At 42.7% G+C, this 22,319-nt stretch overlaps 1 protein-coding gene across 2 annotated transcripts in view; it reads right to left on the bottom strand.

Moving 5' to 3' along the window:
* Positions 1–2,077: 2,077 nt before the first annotated feature.
* LOC123501353 (mucin-5AC-like) overlaps positions 2,078–22,319 on the bottom strand; it is a 29,516-nt gene continuing 9,274 nt past the window's right edge. Inside the window, exons 7-15 of one of the 2 annotated variants that reach the window (XM_045250141.1) lie at positions 21,110–21,306; positions 19,488–19,601; positions 16,637–17,263; positions 16,319–16,519; positions 15,392–16,147; positions 14,749–15,027; positions 9,153–9,272; positions 7,278–8,709; positions 2,078–7,110 (exon numbers count right to left, since the gene is read on the bottom strand). In XM_045250141.1, the coding sequence (XP_045106076.1) occupies positions 6,653–7,110; positions 7,278–8,709; positions 9,153–9,272; positions 14,749–15,027; positions 15,392–16,147; positions 16,319–16,519; positions 16,637–17,263; positions 19,488–19,601; positions 21,110–21,306 (4,184 nt within the window). In that variant the 3' untranslated portion in view covers positions 2,078–6,652. The remainder of the gene's footprint in view (positions 7,111–7,277; positions 8,710–9,152; positions 9,273–14,748; positions 15,028–15,391; positions 16,148–16,318; positions 16,520–16,636; positions 17,264–19,487; positions 19,602–21,109; positions 21,307–22,319) is intronic. The other variant, XM_045250142.1, reaches the window with a different exon arrangement.

Raw genomic sequence — 22,319 nt, 5'->3', positions numbered from 1 at the left:
TGTGGTAGAGGCCCTGTAATGTCGTTTTAGCCATCTCCAGCAAGCAGAGGTGCACAGGTCACACCTGAAGATGTGGCTGAAGGGCCGAAGTGAGCCTTTGATGCAGCTGGCACAGGAGGTGGAATCCTTGGTCCACCGAGCACACCTGATGGCACAGGGAAAGATGGTGAGCCTCCTGGCAAGGGACTGTTTTGTAGACGCCCTACAGGACTTGCATCTGCAGATCTACATGAAGCAGGCTCACCCAAAGGATATTCAGGAGGCACTTACCCCAGCTTACGAGATGGAGGCCTTCTTAAGAACCACTACTGATGCCCCAAGGTTGGTTCCACCCCATTATGAAGAAGGAACTGACGCTTTACCCCATCATATGAAAGCTAGAAGGGGTGACGACAGGCAAGATGACAAAACTGTGCTCACTGTAGAAGAGGATTTTACAGAACCAAATAGGACATAACATTGCCAAGGATTTCAGGAAATCACACTGCACAAAGAGGATATTAGAAGATAATTAGATAATTTGGATGTCAGAAAAGCAATGGGGCCAGATGGTGTATCAGGCTGGGTGCTACAAAAAATGTAAAGAGCAACTGTTGGATCCAATTTGGGAAGTAATTACAAGTTCACTAAATGAAAGTAATGTTCTACTAAAATGGAAGAGAGCCAATATCATACTGATACTTAAATGAGGAAAGGCAACTGACCCATTATTATTTTCTTTTCTTTTATGTTATGGCCTATAGCACCTGTAGGCACACTTATAAAGTATGTAGGAAGCTTCCGCCCACTAGTGGTGCATGCAACTTTATAGTGGTACCCATATTAGGGCCTATATCACCACCCAAGTGCATCTTTGGTGTAACCACCTAGAACCTGGGTATCATGGTGACATGTAGGTAACTTTAAACCACTTGGCAAATGGCACAGCTTCGGAGTGGTATGTGGTGGGATTCGAACCTACACATTGACGTCTGACCGATCCCATGCTCACCACAGACCGGTGTCATTTACATGTGTTATGGGGAAGTTGTGTGAAAGTTATCAAACAAAAATAGGTTAAACATCTGGAAGAAGAACAAGTTATATCCGACAATTTGGTCATGTGTGTCGAACTTATTAAGTTTCTATTCGAGAGTAATAGAAGGACTGGAAAGCAGAGATGAACGAGTGGACACAGTATACCTGGACATAAAAGAGGCTCTTGATAAAGTTCCTTATGGAAGATTACTTTGGAAACTTGGACTGCAAGGCACTTTGTTAAAATGGACAAGAGAACTACCTGATGGGAGAGGAACAAATAATGAAGACTAAAGAGGAAAAAGATCTGGGAATGATTATTCAGGAAAATCTGAACCCCGAAATATGCATAAACAAGATATTTGGATTATCATATAAAATGTTGACTAATATGAGTGGCATTTCAATTCATGGGCAAAGATATGATGAGAAAAATTATCACAAGCATGATAAATCCAAAGCTGGAATATGCAGTTATAGTATGGTCTCTGAGCTCTAAAAAAGATATAAGATTAGAATGGATAAAGATGATTGCTACAAAGATGGTGCCAGAACTAAAGGACCTAATATATAAAGAATGGCGGAAGGAAATGGGACTGCCAACCTTACGAGATAGAAGAGAATGAGACCTAATAACAATGTACAAGATAGTCAATGGCATTGAAAAGCTAGACAAGGAAGACCTGGTGCTGGTAACAGAAGATAGAAGGACAAGAGGACATGTAAAGATCAGGATGAGGCAGTGTGTGATGGATATTGGAAAATACTGTTTTCCACATAGAACAGTGGAAAAGTGGAATGCATTGAGTTATTACAACACATAATGTGCATAACTTTAAAGAAAAATTGGATAAATGGAGACATGGAGACAGGATACTATGAGCCCTGCTCGAACCCTGTACAACACACACACACACACACACATATCACCCCTTGGTGGAGAGGGACAGTCTCATGAACCACCTCACCACCCACCACACTGAAGCTTGCATTAGGCACAGCACAGGCACAGCTGGCCGCATACTTCTGTCAATATAATAGTATTACAAAAACAGTAAAATAGCTGAATATATACTTTATCAATGGCTATCCATTATTTACAATGTCTGATTCATATTTTCTCATTCCATCTTCATGAATATTATTTACATACAATGAACAAAAGTGTGTGAGAACTAATTATTATCATACAGTTACATTACAGTATACATCTGTACTCTTTTCATATCATTTAGGCTTAAGCTTAACAAAGCATCTTTATTTCTTTCACCAAGACAATCACTGGTATTGTAGAAACTTCATTATCTCCATAAAAAAAGCCCCACATCTTCTCTTGTACCTTTGCTTGTTGGCATAGAAAAAATTGTTTGGTATGTCCAACATCATTTTGACATGAATGTTGTTAAACATCACTTTAATGAAAGTTAGTGAAGATGTGAAAATATGTTGATAAAATTATCAATAAAAATATTTGGTAATAAAACATTGACAAAGATTTGGTGAAAACAAAATAAAATCCTGCCAATAAACACTCAAATAAAGATAAATTTCATGACAAATCCACAAATTTATGGTATCATAAATATCTAAATAAGGAAAGATTTTGTGAAGGCTATTTAAGGGAACAAAATAGTGAGCATATCATGACAATGACAGTGATGATGGAGGTGGTGCCGGCTGCAGTGGTGGTGGTAGTGATGATGATGATGCAAGACCACATTTGGTTAAGCTGGCATTATACAGTTATAAATTTCTTTCCCTTCCTTTCCTTCTTGTGTCCATATTCCTGAACATTTTCACATTTCACCTGAACTACTTTTAAGAGACTTTGCTAGAAGTAATTGGAGTTTTCTCAGAGGTTTTAAAGACTTGACGTGATATTTCAACAAGTCTTGTGTACCATCAAGTGGGGAAAAAAAAACCCAACACATTTGTAACTTTGACATTTTGTTTTGACTACCTTTAAGAGGCTCCAAGATAAGTGACTGGTGTTTTCTGGGGTGTTTAAAAGACTTTAATCAAATCTTGTGTATCATCAAATGAGAAGAAACATCCTTAAGAACCCAGCTAATTAATTATCCCAGGCAAAAGTGACTTGACTTGGCACAGGTGTAGCTAAGAGGAACACACCACACAGGAAAGGCAGGGAAGGAAACTCCATTACCAGCTGAACACATTCCTTGGCCTCTGCCACACTCAACTGGGCACTGAAGAGAAAATGTACCTAGCATATCATTATTGTAAACAAACTCCTCCAGGCTAAATAAAGCTCTGAAAGAAGAAAAAGAAAGCTACAATAAAAGTAAGAACAGCCTAGTTAAAACAATGCACTGTACAAAACACAACAAGATCAGGGTGGGAAAGTCTAAGAACAGACAAACAGAAGGGGAACACACACAGTAATCCTCCTTCCTCAAGTTTGTTCATTGTGATGCTACACTACATATCTTATCATCTGGCTAGCACTGCCTGTTTATCTATCTATCTGTCTGTCTGTCTGTCTATCTGTTACTTTGTATTTTTATCACAGCAGAGTTATTAAAAAAATAACACACACAAAAGCATAAAACTTTGCAACCACTGGAAAAAATGCTAAGGATGAAAATGAAATAAATATGTAAATACAATGGAGAGATATTCCTGGTGAGTAATAACCACTACAAATATAATAATAACAATAATAAAATAATAATAATAATAAATAAATTAATTAATAAATACACAAGGTAACCATCTTTAGTGAGGCCGCATGCTCAAACGTTCCTGATCTGCGTCCTGACAACTCTCAACAGGCTCTCATGAAAACCATCACAATTCTGAAGAATGTTTTCATGCTTCCAGACAGCGTGCAACAAAGGTTCTGTAGCAACAATTAGATAAAAAACAAGCACCCTTAAGAACTTGACTAGCCATCTATGTAGCCTGAGAAAGCCATCATGACGAGAGAACAAAGTGTTTCGAATAGGGGCTGTGATTAGACGCCTGCCCTCATCCTCCTTGGGTGTTGATGCAAGTGTTGTGAAGAACATGCTGGATTGAAGTAACTGCTAGGGTGAGGGACATATTTCAGCCTGAGAGCGTTAAGCAGCCTCTCCAATGTTCAGCCTTTGTACTAGTATTACCCTGCTCTAGATGAGTGAGAGTTATGCTAAGTAACAAAAATAGAATTCCTAATGTACAAAGTTATTACTCATTCAGGGATTCTTTTCTTTACTGTTGTCTTTTCTTTTTCCTTGTTCAGTGGTGTTATGAAAAACTTGGTATATGTATTGTATGTATGTTTATGGATCTGTGTAAGTGTATAAAAACATGAGACACATACTACAGCAGTAGTAGTAATAGGCATTTGTGTTTGTTCAATGTTTGTTCATTTCTGTCACTTCTTGTAGCGTGGTGCCATGTACTTCATGGTTTCTTAAAGACATGACTGGGTACCCTGTCTCCTTTTTCTCTTTTTATTCACCAGTCTCTTCATTCACTTTCTCTCTCAAGAGGTACAGCACAAAACTGTCTTCTCTCTAACACACATACACACACACACACTGAAAGACACAGATTCCATAGTTTACACCTTGATTCCCAAACAAATCCTTTCCAATTCTAAACACCACGGATATTTGCTTTGCTTGTACTGTCTTCCTTCTTTTCTTATTTCTTGAGTGAAGCTTCTATTTCCTCCTGACATCACAGAAATTCCTCTATCATTGAGTGTAAGAAATCGAAACTCCACTTTCCATCTTGTGTTGCACTCACAAGGCAGGATTCAGGATGTAAGTAAAGCATCGTCAATCCTATGCATCCTGAACATAAATAGCTAAGTCAGTCAGCTAAGAATGGTGGTGTAAACACTTCACATTTCACTCCACAGCAATAAACATATTGACAGTGGATTTGAGATGAGTGGTACTTAGTCAGTGGTGGCATAAACACTTCACATCTCTCTCCACAATGGATTTGGGATGAGTGGAATATAGTTTCAGGGCAAGTCTGTCCAATAAAACATCTACTATATAAAAACAATACAAATACTTAATTCTTAAATCTTTTGCTGTCTTGATGATCCTCCAGTATTTTCATTCATGGTTCCACTGTTCTATGATTCTACATTAGAGTATGAAAAACATCACAAGAACCAACAGATTGCTTCCTTGACCACTGAAAAATGCAGTGAAATCTCAAGGCATTTATGAACATAAGCCATTGTGTTGCTGTCAGTTTTTTGTCCTGCAAAGCAACTTGTTCATTTTTGCACACACACACACACACACACACACACACACACACACACACACACTGAAGAGAGCAACTGAATTTCAGTTTTGGAACCCCCACTGGTTCTAATGATGGTTACCAGCATCTGCTATCATGGCTAGGACAAGACCTGAGAGGGCCCTGCTCCCCTACCATCCCCTATAACACTCTTACTCTCCTGTCTTTGGAATCCCCAGATACCCCTGCCCTCTGACCGCGTCAGGCTAAGGAAGGTTGTGTCTCCATGCGACAATGCAATCTTCTCTCACCTCCCCTACCGCTGCCATCACCACCACCACCACCACCAGCCTTGCACCCTCCACCGTATCTGCCGCGTCAGACTGCCATGACAGGCAATGGTCTCAACAGTTACAGTTTCTCACTAAGTCTGGCCAAAGGTCCCTGATGAGCTGCCCCTCAATCTCATGTCCCCAGTGGCCCCTGGTTTCAATGCTGCTGATGGAAAAGGGGTGATGATATTTAGTGGAAGAATGGTAAGTGTTGAGGCAAGTGGGAATGGAAGCCAGCTGCATTGTCTGAGGCTGAAGGGCCTACCAAGGGAAGAGGGCCAGGAGCAGAGATGGATGGCTATGTTGGAACCTACTGAAGTCACACAGGTTAAGGCTACAGTGGACTACAATGGTGTTATCGTGGACAATGATGAAGCCATTCGCACTCTCTTCGACTTCCCATTCACGGTGCTCATCAGTCACCTAGAGAATATACATAACCTTATCCCTCCCTCACACATATCCACACACACACACACACACACACATTACTTCCATACACTTGGCACTGAGATGTGGTTACCATACAGGTTCACTCATCCAAACACTGACAGGTTGTACCAATGACCTCTCAATGATGATGCCTTGCTTGGCTTTTTCCACATAGTAGAGTTCTTTCTTTGAGGGAAACAAGGGAGTTTGGGTCACCTGTTTTGTACTATCATGCACTGTAACTTTTGATAACTAAGAACCATAACACATAATCACTGGAAGTAAAAATGCACTAAAAAATGTGACCTTCAGTTGTACACTTCCTAATATCTATTGTCTCTCGCTCTCTTGGAACTAAATTAGGAGATTCTGAAGAGAGTAAACAATTCCCGCTTAACGTTTACAATTTACAGTTGAGCGAGAAATGCTATGTACACCTTGAGTGTGGTACATATTGTCACATATTGGGATAATCAAGCCTCTCAACTCTCCACTAGACATTTCAATTCCTCTGAAGGCCCCTGCTCCATTACACCACCTCACAACACCAGTCCTCTACAGACTCATTTCAACACCCTTGCACACCACCTGTCTTTAATACTCTTTAGCACTATATATAATATTACTGAATCACTTTCACCTCCCTCTCAAAACCCACCCTACTACTGTTTGAAGCTGCCAGAGACCTGTGCCTTCATCTCAGCAAATGTGGCAGTAAAATCCACACTATTTTCATTGTACACTGAGCTGAGACTAGGCATGAAGGGGGTCTGTGGGCTGGTCTGGGAAGCACCTCTTGAATTGGAGTTGTTCTTTACAGGGGATTCAAAATGCCCAAGGAAACTGGAGAGGGAGAAGTCATTAACCTCGTTGTTAAGCCACTGGGTGTCCGACTGCTGCAGGAGACGCGAGGGTGACGAGGGGGGTGAAGGAGGCGTGTTGGAGAGCGTTGGGAAGCCCGACGTATCACCCACCAGACAGCTGCCCCTGCCCCCTGCAATACCACCCACTTCCCCGCCACCCACCTCCCCCAGGCCCTGTGCTCTGCCCACCACCACACAGGCCTGGGGGTCACCTGTGGTGGCATCTAACAGTGGTTGGGTAGCAGCAGCCAAGAGACCTGTGGAGGAGAAAGAGTTTATATAACCAGCACTGGGAAGCCATGTTAAACAATTGCATGAATCCACACAAACCATAAAATTGGCTAACATCAATATGGCAAGAATTATGAGTTTATAAGTGGAACCACCGCCACAGTTACAACCAGCAAAACATGTAGCTACGCACTGGAGAAGCTAGAGTTGGAGTTGGAGTTGCCAAGTGTGATGTCCATAAGCTTGTCTGCACTGCTGCTGTCCTGACTCCCAGTGTTCAGGCTAATCATGGATGAGGCAGGCAGCGGCGGTGGGCTGTGAGGCAAGACCGAAGCTATGTGCGGCGGGGAGTGTGCCGCGGCTAACTGTTCCCTTAGCGTAGGCTGAGAACCGGTGCCCAGCAGGCCACCTGGTGCCTGGTCTGCGATGGTGACTGTCCCCCCAAGTGATATGTCCAGCAGGGGAAGAGATACGCTGCCTTCTGGTATGTGTAGCTCAGGCACAATGCCACCAGACTCCGGTGCACCTGACCCATCCTGTGTCTCCTCAGACCCAGCCAGGAGGTTCGGGAAGCCCTTGCTGAGATCTGGTGGGGATGACAGCAGCGAGGAGATGGAGGGGGTGGAGGGGAAGATTGCCCGCACAGGGGTGGAGGTGACATTCCTATCGATACTTGGGGTTGGGGTGTTGAGGAGGGAGGAGAAGGTGTTGGTCTGTGTGGGGGGAGGTGATAGCTCCAGGTGGTGTGTGCTGGCAATGGTGAGGAGGGGTGTTGGGGAAAGGGTGGTGGAGGCTGACTGTGGCATGGTGGTGACTGTGGTCATGCTGGTGGTGGCTGCCTCAAGGATTGGCGTGTGCAAGTCAGGCAGGGGCTCCACTGGAAGGGTGGAGCCAAACACGATTGGCGGGGAAGCAGGATGGCACAGGGAAGCTGAGTTGTTCAAACTTGTCACTTGCAGGCTGCCCTGGTCACCATTCTTGTTAAGGCTTGGCTGAGGTGTTCCAGGGGGTGTACTGAGGTCAGGCAGCTCATTCAGCACCTGTGACACCACTGAACTAAGCAGCCCATTGGTCTGTCTGTTCTCTATAGAGGAGGGTGAGTGAGGTACACTCACTGCAGAGGTGACACTTGTGCTGTTCTCTACAGGTAGTGGTGCTGGTGGTGCTGGTGGCGTTGGTGCTGGGGTGAGGGTGGTGAGGGCAGGCATGCTGGCCTGAGTGCTGACAATGGGCGGCATCTCAACTGTCAACAGTGGCTGGCCTGATATGTTGACTGAGATGGCATTGGTACCTGGGGACAGGGAGGGCATCTGTGGGGCAGCAGGGGTGGGTAAGGGGGAGAGGACTGACACCTGCATAGGGGTGTTGGCAACCCCTAGTGTGCTGGGGGCCTGCATGGGCTGCAGGACTGTGCTGGTGGTGGCCTGGTTGCTGGGGGAGTGTATCGGCTGGATGATCTTGTTCCTCACAGGCATGAGGGAGGGAGAGAGCACCGGTGCCAGGGACTGAGAGGAAGAGGGGGTCGCTATGGCCGACCTGGTGAAGGCACTGCTTGCTGGGGAGGTGATGCCCTTGGGGGATGGAGCAATGGTGATGGAGATGTAGCCACTTGTGCTGCCACCATCCTGAGGGAGAGAACAAACTTAAATAAGCCATAACTTTTTTGTACATAAACAAAAAGGTTGCTAAACTGATTTCTTGATGAACCATTAGAGTGAGATATAAGACTGTTTTCATTAATGCTTAGTTCCCCCACCAATATGATTTTCAAAAGCCACAGAGATGAAGAGACAAGCTCACAAGGGTGTTTTTTTTTCTTCTGTGAAAAAGTACAACTCTATATTTTAAACTACCACTAGAACTTTAAAATTTTGTTCTTTCATTAGGACAGTTAACACGGATACAGGCATGAAGAATCAGGTTCTCAAGGATGCTTTCCCCATTGACAGAGTAAAACCCATCCTAAACCATTATTAGAGCCTGCTAGAAACTGTCCCGGTAAGATTTAAAGATAGAGGTTATAATTTGAAGATATTTGATGATATGGAGAAAGTCACTCCTTCATTACCTTGTCATGGGAGGGCAGCTGCACCACTGCCTTGGGTAACAAAGGCAGTTGTCGTTGCACCACTACATTCTTCCTCACCAGCCTTCTCCCTGGTCGATTGTTGTACCTTGGTAAAAGTTTCTGCAACACAAAACATTGATCCAGTCTAGCACTCACCCTCACAAATAAACAACACAGATAATAATGAGACTAACACAAATCCATTTTTCATATGTAATAGGAGAAAGATGGCCTAGGGCAACACAGTAAAAAATGCTCACTTAGTTAGTGTAGCCAGCAAATTCAAGCTGGGTGATCCCAAATAAAGCAAAACACACACACACACACACACACACACACACACACACACACACACACACACACACACACACACCTAGCAGTAAATAGGTACGGGATGTAACTCAAGGGGTTGTGGCCTCGCTTTCCCGGTGTGTGTGTGTTGATGTGGTATCAGTCCTACCCGAAGATCGGTCTATGAGCTCTGAGCTCGCTCCGTAATGGGGAAGACTGGCTGGATGACCAGCAGGCGACCGAGGTGAATTACACACACACACACACACACACACACAAACACACACACGAGACGCAGTCGAGGAAGGACGCAATACCGTCGCTCCCGAGAATCAGCTGATCTTCACTACCTTTGTTTGGGTTTGCAGTGGCCTGGGCGATTAGTGTGGACTCGTTTTTTTTTTTTTTTTTTTTCATGAATACAGTGTTACAAAATCATGAGTGAGAAAAAGATTCCATCTAAATGCAGGTATGAGCCACGGGAAAGAATGAAAGCTGATGATGACAATGTTGGTGAGGGAGAAAGAGCATTCGAAGGCTTTGATATGGCACATACTTCACTATTTGATAGTGTTGACTATTGAACGTAAATTAGATAAATTGATAAAGGAGAGTATGGGAATGAAAGAGAATGAAGAACAGGATAAAGAGCTCCAGAAATTGAAAGAAAAGATAAAAAGAGTGGAAGAAAACGAAACTAGGCTAAAAACCGAAAATGAAGAATTAAAAGTGCAAATAGCGAACTACAAGAAATTGATGGAAGAAGGACTCGGTAAAGCCGAGAAAGATAAAGAGAAGCTAAAAGATCTAGTTAACAAAGATGAAGAAAGAGTACAAGACGTGATTAAAAAAGAAGTACAAGCATGGAGAATCCAAGATAAGAAAGACAAGGAATCATTTCAAGAAGTATTTCAAGAACAGTTAAAAGAAAGAGATGAAAATATGACAAGCAAAATGATAGGAGTCCTCAAGAAAAAGAAAATTTAGTAAGAGAAATTGAAAAAAAAAAGTGTAATTATTTTTGGACTGAAAGAAAAAATGTTAAATATAGACCAAGAAGGAAAAGACGAAATGAAATCAGTAAAAGACCTACTAAAACATCTGAATGACGAGGATAGACAGAACTTAGAAGAGGAAGTAGAAGAAATCCATAGAATGGGACCATATCAAGAAGGAACAGTGAGACCAATTAAGATATTACTAAAATCACAAGCAGCAGCAGAAGAAGTACTATATAGAAAAACAAAACTCAGAGAAACAGAAGGTTGCATAATATATATATATATATATATATATATATATATATATATATATATATATATATATATATATATATATATATATATAGAAAAATAGAAACGAGGAGGAAAGGAAGAGACACAATGAACTGGTGGCAGAAGCAAGAGAAAAAATAATGAAAGGTCAGAGGAGGAGAAGAAGGCATTTTTTGGAGAATTATAGGAGACAGGATAAGGAAATGGTATATAAAAGAGAAAGAAGAGAAAAAATGGAGCAAGTTTAACTAAAAATGATAAGAACAAGAGATTAAAATGATGTATACAAACATAGATGGGATTTTATCTAGTAAATTAGAATTAAGAGATTACATAAAGAAAGAAGAACCAGATATTGTATGCCTGGTGGAAACAAAGTTAAATGAGGCAATAAAATAGACATAGATAAAAGGTATAATATATGGAGGAGAGACAGAGTGGGTAAAGGAGGAGGAGGAGTCATGATGATGTTAAGGAAGGAGATAGTGGTAAATCAAGTGGAGTTTGGGAAGGAAAATCAGAAATACTGTATGTTAAGATGCATATTAATAAAAAGGAGTTAACAATCATTGGAACATATGTGCCACCAAAACAAACTCATGGACTAACCAAGAATATAGAGACATGATAGATGACACAATAAGGAGTCTTACAAGAATCATTAAGGAAAGGAGAAAAGTGATATTGGTAGGAGATTTCAACTGTAAGGAGGTAGACTGGGAAAATTATGAAAGTGGTATGGGGGAAGATGCCTGGGGAGATAGATTCCTGAACCTAATGATAGATAATTTGATGGTCCAAAGAGTAAAGGAAAACACAAGATTCAGAGGAAACGATGAGCCGGCAAGATTAGACCTAGTTTTACAAGGGATATACCAATTAACGATGATATAAGTGCCCATTGGGAAAGAGTGACCATGTAATATTAGAAATGGATATAGAAGAAGGAAAGGAAGATAGAGATGAATCATACAAAGGAGACCGATTAAATTACAGAAAGGCTGATATTGAGAATCTCAAGAACTATTTTAAAACGTAAACTGGGAGGAGATGGAAAACTCAAGAGAAATATAACTTATTTTTGGAAATATACAAAACTGGGGTCAGGAATATGTCCCGAAATATAGACCTAAAGAAGAAGGAAAGAAAGATTGGTTTAATGCAAGATGTGCTAGGGCAAAGGAGAAACGAGATGGAGCATGGAAAAGGTGGAGAAGAAACAGAAATCCAGAAAATAAGGAAAACTTCAAAACAGCAAGAAATGAATATGCTAAGGTGAGAAAGGAAGAAGAAAAGAACTATGAAAAGGACATTGTCGAAAAATGTAAGGAACAACCAAAATTGTTCTACAGATTCATAAATGGAAAAATAAGACAAAAAGAAACAATAGAAAGGTTAAAAGGAGAGAACGGAATGGTGGAAGACCCAAAAGTATGGCAGAACTGTTAAATAGTAAATTTCATGAGGTCTTTACTAAGGAATCCAAATTTGAAAGACCACAGGGTAATAGAGAGACTGTCTATATGAAAGAGATTAAAGTAACCAAGCTTGAAATAAAAAGTTGATGACGGAATTAGATGAGGAAAAGGCAATGGGACCGGATGAAGTCTCAGGCAGAATACTGAAAGAATGTAGGGAAGAACTAGCAAGTCCAATATACAACATCATAAAATGCTCAATAGAAAATGGAACAGTGCCAGTGGAGTGGAAAAGAGCTGAGGTGGTTCCCATATATAAGAGCGGAAGGAAGGAAGAACCTTTAAATTACAGACCGGTATCACTAACTAGTGTAATATGCAAGATGTGTGAAAAAGTAATAAAGAAGCAATGGATTGAGTTTCTTGAAGACAACAAAATATTATCAAATAGCCAATTTGGTTTTAGAAAAGGTCGGTCATGTGTAACAAATTTATTGAGTTTCTACTCTAGAATAGTTGATAAAGTACAAGAGAGAGAGGGATGGGTTGACTGTATTTATTTAGATCTAAAAAAGGCTTTTGATAAAGTGCCACATGAAAGATTACTATGGAAGTTAGAGGAGAAGGGTGGCTTAAAAGGAAGCACATTGAGATGGATGAAGAATTACTTGAGGGGGAGAGAAATAAGGACGATAGTTAAAGATATGAAGTCCAAGTGGAGAACAGTAGACAGCGGAGTGCCACAGGGGTCAGTATTGGCACCAATACTTTTCTCATATATATAAATGACATGCCAGAGGGAGTGAACAGCTACATAAATCTGTTTATGGACGATGCGAAACTGTGCAGAGTCATTAAACAAAAGAGGATTGTGAAATACTACAGGAAGACTTAAACAAGATCTGGAAATGGAGCAAAAATGGGAGATGGAATTCAATGTGGACAAAAGCCATGTCATGGAAATGGGAAAAAGTGAAAGACGACCAGTGGGAATCTATAAGATGGGAGATGGAGTAGAACTAGAAAAAGTAAAAAGGAAAAGGACTTGGGAGTGACAATGGAAGAAAATAATCAACCGGTAAGCCATATTGATAGAATTTTCAGAGAGACGTATAATTTGCTAAGGAATATTGGATTAGCATTTCACTATATGGACAAAGAAATGATGAAGAAATTGATAAGTACTAAAATAAGACCTAGATTGGAATATGCAGGAGTTGTGTGGACCCCATAAAAGAAACACATAAGAAAATGAGAGACTACAAAAATGGCTACAAGAATGGTTCCAGAATTTAAAGGGATGACATATGAGAGACTAAAGGCTATGGATCTACCAACCTTGGAACAGAGAGAGAGAGAGGGATCTGATACAAGTTTATAAATTGATTAACGGAATGGATCAAGTGGATAATGACAAACTGATCCTGAGAGAAGAATATGACATTAGAAGCACAAGATCGCATAGTAAGAAACTGAGGAAGGGAAGATGTCTGAGAGATGTTAAAAAATTTTGTTTCCCGCAAAGAAGTGTTGAGACTTGGAACAGTTTGAGTGAGGAAGTGGTGTCAGCAAAGAGTGTACATAGTTTTAAAGAAAAATTGGATAAGTGTAGATATGGAGACGGGACCACACGAGCATAAAGCCCAGGCCCTGTAAAACTACAACTAGGTAAATACATACACACACATAGTAAAAAGCTGAGAAAGGGAAGATGTCTGAGAGATGTTAAAAAATATAGTTTCCCACAAAGATGTGTTGAGACGTGGAACAGTTTTAGTGAAGAAGTGGTGTCAGCAACGGGTGTGCATAGTTTTAAAGAAAAATTGGATAAGTGTAGATATGGAGATGGGGCCACACGAGCATAAAGCCCAGGCCCTGTAAAACTACAACTAAGTAAATACACACACACACACACACACACACACACACACACACACACACACACACACACACACACACACACACACACACACACACACAGCATTTCACTACATGGACAAAGAAATAATGAAGAAATTGATAAGTACTATAATAAGACCCAGATTGGAATATGCAGGAGTTGTGTGGACACCCCTTAAAAAGAAACACATAAGGAAGTTGGAGAGACTACAAAAAATGGCTACAAGAATGGTTCCAGAATTTGAAGGGATGACATATGAGGAGAGACTAAAGGCTATGGATCTACCAACCCTGGAACAGAGAAGGGAGAGAGGAGACCTGATACAAGTTTATAAATTGATTAACAGAATGGACCAAGTGGATAATGAGAAACTGATCCTGAGAGAAGAATATGACATTCGAAGCACAAGATCGCATAGTAAAACACTAAGGAAGGGAAGATGTCTGAGAGATATTAAAAAATATAGTTTCCCGCAAAGATGTGTTGAGACTTGGAACAGTTTGAGTGAGGAGGTGGTGTCAGCAAAGTGTGTGCATAGCTTTAAAGAAAACTGGATAAATGTAGATATGGAGACGGGGCCACACGCACGTAAAGCCCAGGCCCTGCAAAACTACAACTAGGTAAATACACCCGTCAGGTGCAGTGGAAAGGGATAAAATTTATGTTTAGAGGAGTGGAATGTAGCTACAAGGAGTGCTGAGGTCAACACTCACACTTAGCTGAGCATTAAAGTTAGCCTGCTGAACATGTAGCTGCCTGGGTGCAGGTCCCTGCGGCACCTTGAACTCCCCTGCATCCCGGCCGGCTCCCATCACCACCTTCAGGCCCGGCATGGCAGCAGAGGGTCCCGTGCTGATCCCCGGCATGGGCACCTGCAGGGCATCTGGGTTGGAGGGTGTGGTGGTGGTGAATGTGGTGGTGGTGGAGGCCTGGATGGTGACCTCCACGCCCGCCATGGTGGTGGTGCCAGCCTCCCCATCCCTCGCGTAACTCTGTGGGTGGATTGCCTCAACTGACGTCCGAGGTTGTGCGGCATGTGTTGTGATGTGAGGATCATGTGACAAGGGAAGGGGAAGAAAGGGATGGTGTTGGGTCTCATTAGGCCTAGCAAGGCTACAAAGAACTACCCTGAAATTAAACAAATTTCTCAAGTACTGTATGGAGTGACATCCATGGCAAGTATCTTTTCTGTGTCAATGGCTCTTCATACTCTAAGATTTGTTACATATGAATTTCTCAAAAATCTAATTTCAAAACTTAAATCTTTAATGAGTAGAATTTCCATTCATGGTTGACTGGTGGCAGACAAGACAGTGCCAATCCAGCCCTACTCCTCAATGGTGCTTGGCCACTCACCACACTGGCATGCGGCTCCATAGTCTCAGCCATGAGCTTCTTAGCCGAGGCAGGTTTGTTGCGTTCCCGCAGCGGCCGAGACCCCAGGCCACCCTGGCCACCAGGGCTCTTGACACCCGCCACATTGGGGCTGCTGGCCAGTGCCAACTTGCTGGTGCGGGGACTCCTGGTGCTGCCAGGACTCCGTCCCACCAGGCTATGGGAGCGCCCTCCGGCAGGGCTGCGCAGCACACCTGACCCACGGCTGCAGATGTGGCCACAGGGACAGGTGGAGTCAATGGCTGGCTTGTTGAGGATCATGCGGGTCATGGCCAGCAGCTGTGCCAGCATGCCGGACAGGTTCTCTGCTGCCACTTGCTTCTCATCCTTGGTGGCATCCCCTCCCGAGTCACTGCCGTCCTTACCCTGCTGCTGCTCCTGCTGCTCCTTCTCAGCTGGTGTGGGGCCACCTGAGTCTGTCCCTACTCCCTCCCCAGAAATGACTGGAACACTAGTGGTTGTAGTGGTGGTGATGGTGGTGGCAGTACTGGTGGCTGCAGTGGTGGTGGTGGTGGTGGTGGCAGTGTTGGTGGCTGTGGTAGTAGTAGTGGCAGTACTAGTAGCTGTAGTGAGGGCAGCAGTGGTGGTGGTGGTGATGCACTGACCCTCCACCACTACTCCCTCACTTTTCTCACCACTGGAGTCTTCCGTGTTCTCCTTGATCTTTGTTGGGTCCTCAAAATCGTACTCCAAGCAGATCTTTTTGTTTTGACCCAGCTGTGAAAGAAAATGGATACTCCAGACTCCAGAGAAGCAACATCCTGAACAACACCCCCCACACACACATACACACACCCAAGCTTCCCAACACAACCACCACCACACAAACACACCAACACTCTCATTAACTAACTGAGCACAGAAAAATGCTCCACTCCACACACTCACAATGAGATAAAGTTCTCCGATGGAGATGCCCGTGGCAGAGGCAAGAGTCCATCCATTTCTTATCTTTTGCATCCACGCCTTCATGTCCACCTCCACCGCCTCCACTGTCTCTGTGGAGGGTGGCTTCTCTTCCTCCTCAGGCTCTGGTGTGGTGGCAGTCACTCTCTCCTCCTCCAGCACCACACTCTGCTGCTGCTGCTGCTGCAAGGAGTGTGAAGAATAAGCATCATAAAATGTACTGGAGCAGTGATGTGAAGAGAACAGTTATGAGTACACTTGAAATGAGTCTTAACAAGTGAGAAGACTAGAGAGGCACACCTGAGTTGGATGAGTAAGTCTTGGATGTGGATCAACACCCACATGAGCAGTGAGTCGGGTACTCTCGCCGGTACACACCACATCCGCATCTCCGTCAAATGCCCCTGCCCCTGCCACTGTTTCTAGGGCTAACAGCTGCCTCAGGGTGTCTCCAGACTCACTCTCACTTTCCTCCTTCACCTGCAAGTTTGGGTCAAATTCTTCTTTTGGGGAGCTGGGGAAGTCAGTGTCTGGTGGTTCCTCCTTGATCTGAGAGAGGGTGATGGTGGTGGTGGTGGTGGTAGCCTTGTCAGGAGAGACCCTCACCACATCATCATCAGGGGAGTTAGGGCAGCAGGCCTCCCCATCACTGCAATCATCATGCTCCTCTTGAGACACTTCGCCCAGGTCCTCCAGCTCCACAGCCTCCACTTCACCGCGTCCCTTTCTCTCCCCGGGCCCAGTAGCACCTTTGGCCTCACCCCCATGCCCTTCAGTGTCCCGCAGTGCCTTGTCCTCTGCCTCCTTCTCCTGCTGGTGTTTGGTGTCCTTCCGGCGGCCTCCCCTCCCCACCTTCTCACCTCGCCGCCTCAGTCTTGCCTCGTGGCTTGACAGTGACAGAGAGGAACTCTTCAACATCACTTCTGGCTGTGGCAAACAAATTGTTATTGAAATCATTGTTTTGTTGGAAATTAACAACACTTTTTTATTGTTTGGCTTAGATTCAGATTATACACTAGAAGATCAATGCATCTCATTCTTGTGTGATTCAGACTACCAATTCTCTCACATATTTCAACATTTATTCAACAGACACAACTTAACACCAGTGAAGTCTATGCTAACTTTCTCCAGGTCCACCATCCTTGTACATACAGTACTTAATTTCAGCACACAAACTCTATCAATGTCACCTTTCTCCAACACTGTACTTATCAAAATGAGTCCTGACAACCAACACAAAGCCACAACTTAGAACACCAACACTGTGATACAGTGGAACCACATACACTTTGTGGGCCAAGGGGTCTCCAAGAGCACGGGTTCAAATCCTGCCACTGTCTTTTTTCTTTTTCTTTTTTTTTATGTATGAGAGAAAACCAGCAGAGGGCAACAAAAGATAAAAAAAAAATAAATAAATAAATAAAACAAATGCCCACTTGAAATGCCAGTCCTCTTAAAGAATGATATAGAATTAGCTAAAACTCAGGGAAAAAATGTCTTCAAACCTCCCTCTAAGAAGAAGTCAAGTCATAGGAAGATGGAAATACAGAAGCAAGCAGGGTATTCCAGAGTTTGAGAGTACTGGTTAACTCTTGCATTAAAGAGTTGGACAGAAAAGGGGTCAGAGGAAGAAAAAGCCTTGTGCAGTGAGGATGCAGGAGGAGGAGGCATGCAGTTACCAAGATCAGTAGAGCAGTTAGCATGAAAACAACGACAAAAGATAAAAAGAGATGCATCATTTTGGCGGTGAGAAAGAGATTGAAGACAAGTCAGTCAGAGGAGGGGAGTCGATGAGATGAAAAGCTTTTGATTCCACCATTTAATAAAACTGTGTGAGTGGAATCCCCCCCCAAAACATGCGAAGAGTATTCCATAAAAAGACGAATAAGGCCCTTGTACAGAGTTAGCAGTTGGACGGGTGAGAAAAAATTGGCAGAGACGCCTCAAAACGCCCAACTTCATAGAAGCTGTTTTAGCAAGAGATGAGATGTGAAGTTACCAGTTAAGATTATGAATAAAGGGCAGACCAAGGATATTCAGTGTGGAAGAGGGAGACTGTTGAGTGTCATTGAAGAAGAAGGGATAGTTGTCTGGAAGGTTGTGTTGAGTTGACAGGTGGAAGAATTGAGTTTTTGAGGCATTGAACACTACTAAGTTTTCTGTCCCAATCAGAAATCTTAGAAAGATCAGAAGTCAGGCATTCTGTGGCGTCCCTGCGTGATCTGTTGACTTCCTGAAGGGTTTGTCGTTTCTGAAAGGACGTGGAAAGATGTAGGGTGGCATCATCAGCGTAGGACTGGATAGAGTAAGAAATTTGGTTAAGATGATTATTAATGAACATCAGAAAGAGAGTGGGTGACAGGACAGAACCCTGAGGAACATCATTGTTAATAGATTTAGGAGAAGAACAGTGGCCATCTATCACAGCTGCAATAGAATGGTTAGAAAGGAAACTTGAGATAAAGTTGCAAAGAGAAAGATAAAAACCATAGGAGGGCAGTTTTGATATTAAAGCTTTGTGCTAGACTCTATCAAAAGCTTTTAATATGTTGAATGCGACAGCAAAAGTTTCTACAAAATCTCTAAAAGAGGATAACCAAGACTCAGTAAGGAAAGCCAAGTCACCAGTAGAGTGACCTTGACGGAAGCTATACTGGCAATCAGATAGAAGATTGTGAAGTGACAGATATTTAAGAATCTTTCTATTGAGGATAGATTAAAAACTTAAGACAAGCAAGAGATTAAAGTTAAGAGTAGGATGGGCTTCCTTACTAGGCCTAAAAGTTCCCTAACGGGTAGGCTTTCAGATAGGAAGTCTCCTTTAGCTCGTAAATTTCCATGAGACGCCCATATCGTGGGAAAAAAAAAAAAAAAAAAAAAACCTCTTCAAGGAAAAAGATGCTAACCTACTGTTCTTTCCTAACAGAATAAGCCATATGATTTCTGTCTGTAATTTTGCAAACTGTGTGACAATGCTCTTCTGTAAATCATAAAGAGTAATAAGGCCGGTATGTTCTAGTTCCTTCCAAACAAATACAATATGATATATAAGTGGTGGATATGAATCCTGTACTTTTCTGTTGATTGTAAGCATTAGTAAGGCAGGCATGTCCTAGGTGCTGGCTGACTAAGAAGGACAGCACAGTACCTGGACAGAGATGGGCTTGATAGTGGCTCCCTTCACCGGCATGAGTCTCAGCACCGGCTCAGGCACAGCCTCCATCTTCAGCGGGAAAGTGACATGAGAGCAGAGAGTGTCACGCTGGGCCTCCGTCAAGGAAACATTCACACGTGGATAGAGTGGTTTGTTATTGATTCTATTCCCTGGTTAAACAGCACTGTTATATTAACCCCTTCATTACCGATGAGGTACCATAGTACTTCATGTCAACTTTCGGCTGCCGAACCGATGAAGTACGTCGTGCTTCATTGCTTAGTAATGATACCCAGGGCTCCATATTTCTCGGTTTGTATGGTTGTAATTTACGACAGTGACAAATTGACTAATTGGCACCTTGTGTTTTAAGGACGTTGGCCCGTGGTGGCGGGGGGTGGTGATGTGAACCGCCCCACTCATCAGTGTGTGTGTTTGACTTTGAAACATCCCATGAGCCAAATCTATCAAAAGACATGAAAAATAATACTTAGATGACTAAATATGGGCATAGAAATGAACATTAGACTACCTACGCGAAATTATGAGAAGCGCTCGAAAAACTCGGTGCAGGGGAGGGGTTGGTGCAGCGTGTGTTTGACTTTGACACGCGTCGCATTATGGCATCTTTGTGCTCCTCCAGCAGTGATTCTGAGAGTTATACCCCTCTTGACGATGACTTGCAAGGATCAGATGATAATCTGACACAATCAGAAGGCCTCACAAATGATTCAGATGATGAATATTTGCCAGAAAATGACAGTGAGGCGAGTAGTGATGACCTATATGAGAGTGATGGTGACGATGAGGAGACACCACCCAGCCCCTCACCTCACACCTTCACACTCATGGCTGATCCCTTTTCTGATCATCGTCCTGGCACTGTTCCTGCCCTAGTAGAAGATTTTTCAGGTGTTCATCCTGATATCTCACGGGATAACATTAGTGCTTTGGACTGCTTCCAGCTATTCATGTCAGACGAGGTCATAGGAAATCATGTATAACAACTTCCGATTTGAAAAAGTATACATCCCATGACCAAATCTATCAAAAGACATGAAAAATAATACTTAGATGACTAAATATGGGCATAGAAATGAACATCAGACTACCTATGCGAAATTATGAGCACTCGAAAAACTCGGTGCTGGGGGGAGGGGGTTGGTACGCGCAGGATCACGGAGTCGGTAATGAAGGGGTTAATATGGAAAGATGGTCAAAAGGTAAAAAAACAATGTGCCTTGTATTATAAAAATAGGATTATTTTGACCACACACATGAATACACTGGCCCACCAACAACTGAATAAATAAATACAGAGGCAATCAGACAATAAGACTGGAAGCAAAACAGTAATGCATCAAAGATTATTCAAACTAAAAATGAAAAGCCAAGATAAAAGAGCATCTGGAGACAGGACATCCTAAACTCAGGTCCTGCATACTACAACCAGGTAGTAAATAAACACACACATACATTGATAGAACTGAAAGCAAAAGGCATTAAAATTATAAAAATAAGGCTGGACATAGATACATAAGGAGACTAGACACTCTAAACTCAGACCTCACAATACATAAGCAACCATCTGTCCGTCACACTCAACAAAAGGATACCAGCTTGAGATTAGAGTTCCGCCATTTCTCCTGGAGGTGTGAGATGAGCAAGGCGAGGGGCCGGCGCAGGGAGGTGGTGAAGCGGATGCGAGGGTTGTGAGCCAGTGCTTGCACGCGACACCACGCCTGCATGCTGGCCGGCACCACCTCCACCATGACGCTGGCTGGGAGTCGCAACTCAGCCTGTTCCCGATGCTCTGAGAAATGACAGGAGAGAGTTGTAGGGAGTCATCTTAGCATCTCCCTTCATAGTGAGCAGAATGAAGATACAGAAGAAATAATAAAACAGAATGAAAGGACAAATTAAGAACAAGAGGCAAGACAAAGAAATAATGAGACAAAATAAATGAATGAAAAAAGAAAAGCAAGAAAGATAACTAATGATAGAATGAGAAAAGTTGGAGGTAGGAAAAAAGAAATACACTTGGCCCTCGTTTATCCGGACAGTATCCAGATAAAGGCTTAATAATTTGGGTCTAGATGGCCAAGAAATTAATTCAAACAACGCATGGCTCACACACTTCCAGAAATGGCTAATAGATGGCGGCACCACTGAAGCAGGCGGTTGTAGACAAGTCCAGCCAATGTTAGTGAACAGTGTGTATTGTCCGGTATCAGTGAGCAGGTTTTGTGCATTTTTCAGTATTTAGAATTCTTAATTATGTCTCCCAAGGGGGTTAAGCATAAGTAAGAGGCCCTAGCTATGACTTAAAAGCTAGAATTAGAAAATTAGAGAAAGGAGCTAGAGTTGCGAGTGTTTGTGAGGAGCATGGTGTGGCCAACCAAACTGTGTCGGACATCAGTAAATCAGAAGATAAGCAAGTAGAATATTCTGCCAAATACTGTGTGGATGCATCATCAAGCAAAAGTGGTAAAGGTGCACTAAGGAAAAATTTACAGATTGGAAAACATGCTGCATTAGACATTGCCACTAAAAAGTGGTGCATGCAGCAGCTAGGATGCTGGCACAGAAATTGATATATATAAAGAATTTCAGGAAAATAATGGGTGGCTGTGGTGACTCCGCCATCGACATGGACCTTTTATTGCTACTGTGCAGGGTAAAGCTGGCAATTCGGACACAGCCAGCATCACATGACACGGCTACATGTTGTAGTAGTATAATCACTGTACTTCACGTCTATGAAGTTTTTTTTTATGCACTTGCCTATTACTGCTAGGTTACTTTTACTGTTAGGTTAACTTTGAT

Source organism: Portunus trituberculatus, chromosome 9, assembly GCF_017591435.1.
Source record: "Portunus trituberculatus isolate SZX2019 chromosome 9, ASM1759143v1, whole genome shotgun sequence".
NCBI classification, from domain to species: Eukaryota; Metazoa; Arthropoda; class Malacostraca; order Decapoda; family Portunidae; genus Portunus; species Portunus trituberculatus.
Note: the sequence above shows the minus strand (reverse complement) of the source record. Positions and strands in the feature narration are given on the sequence as shown.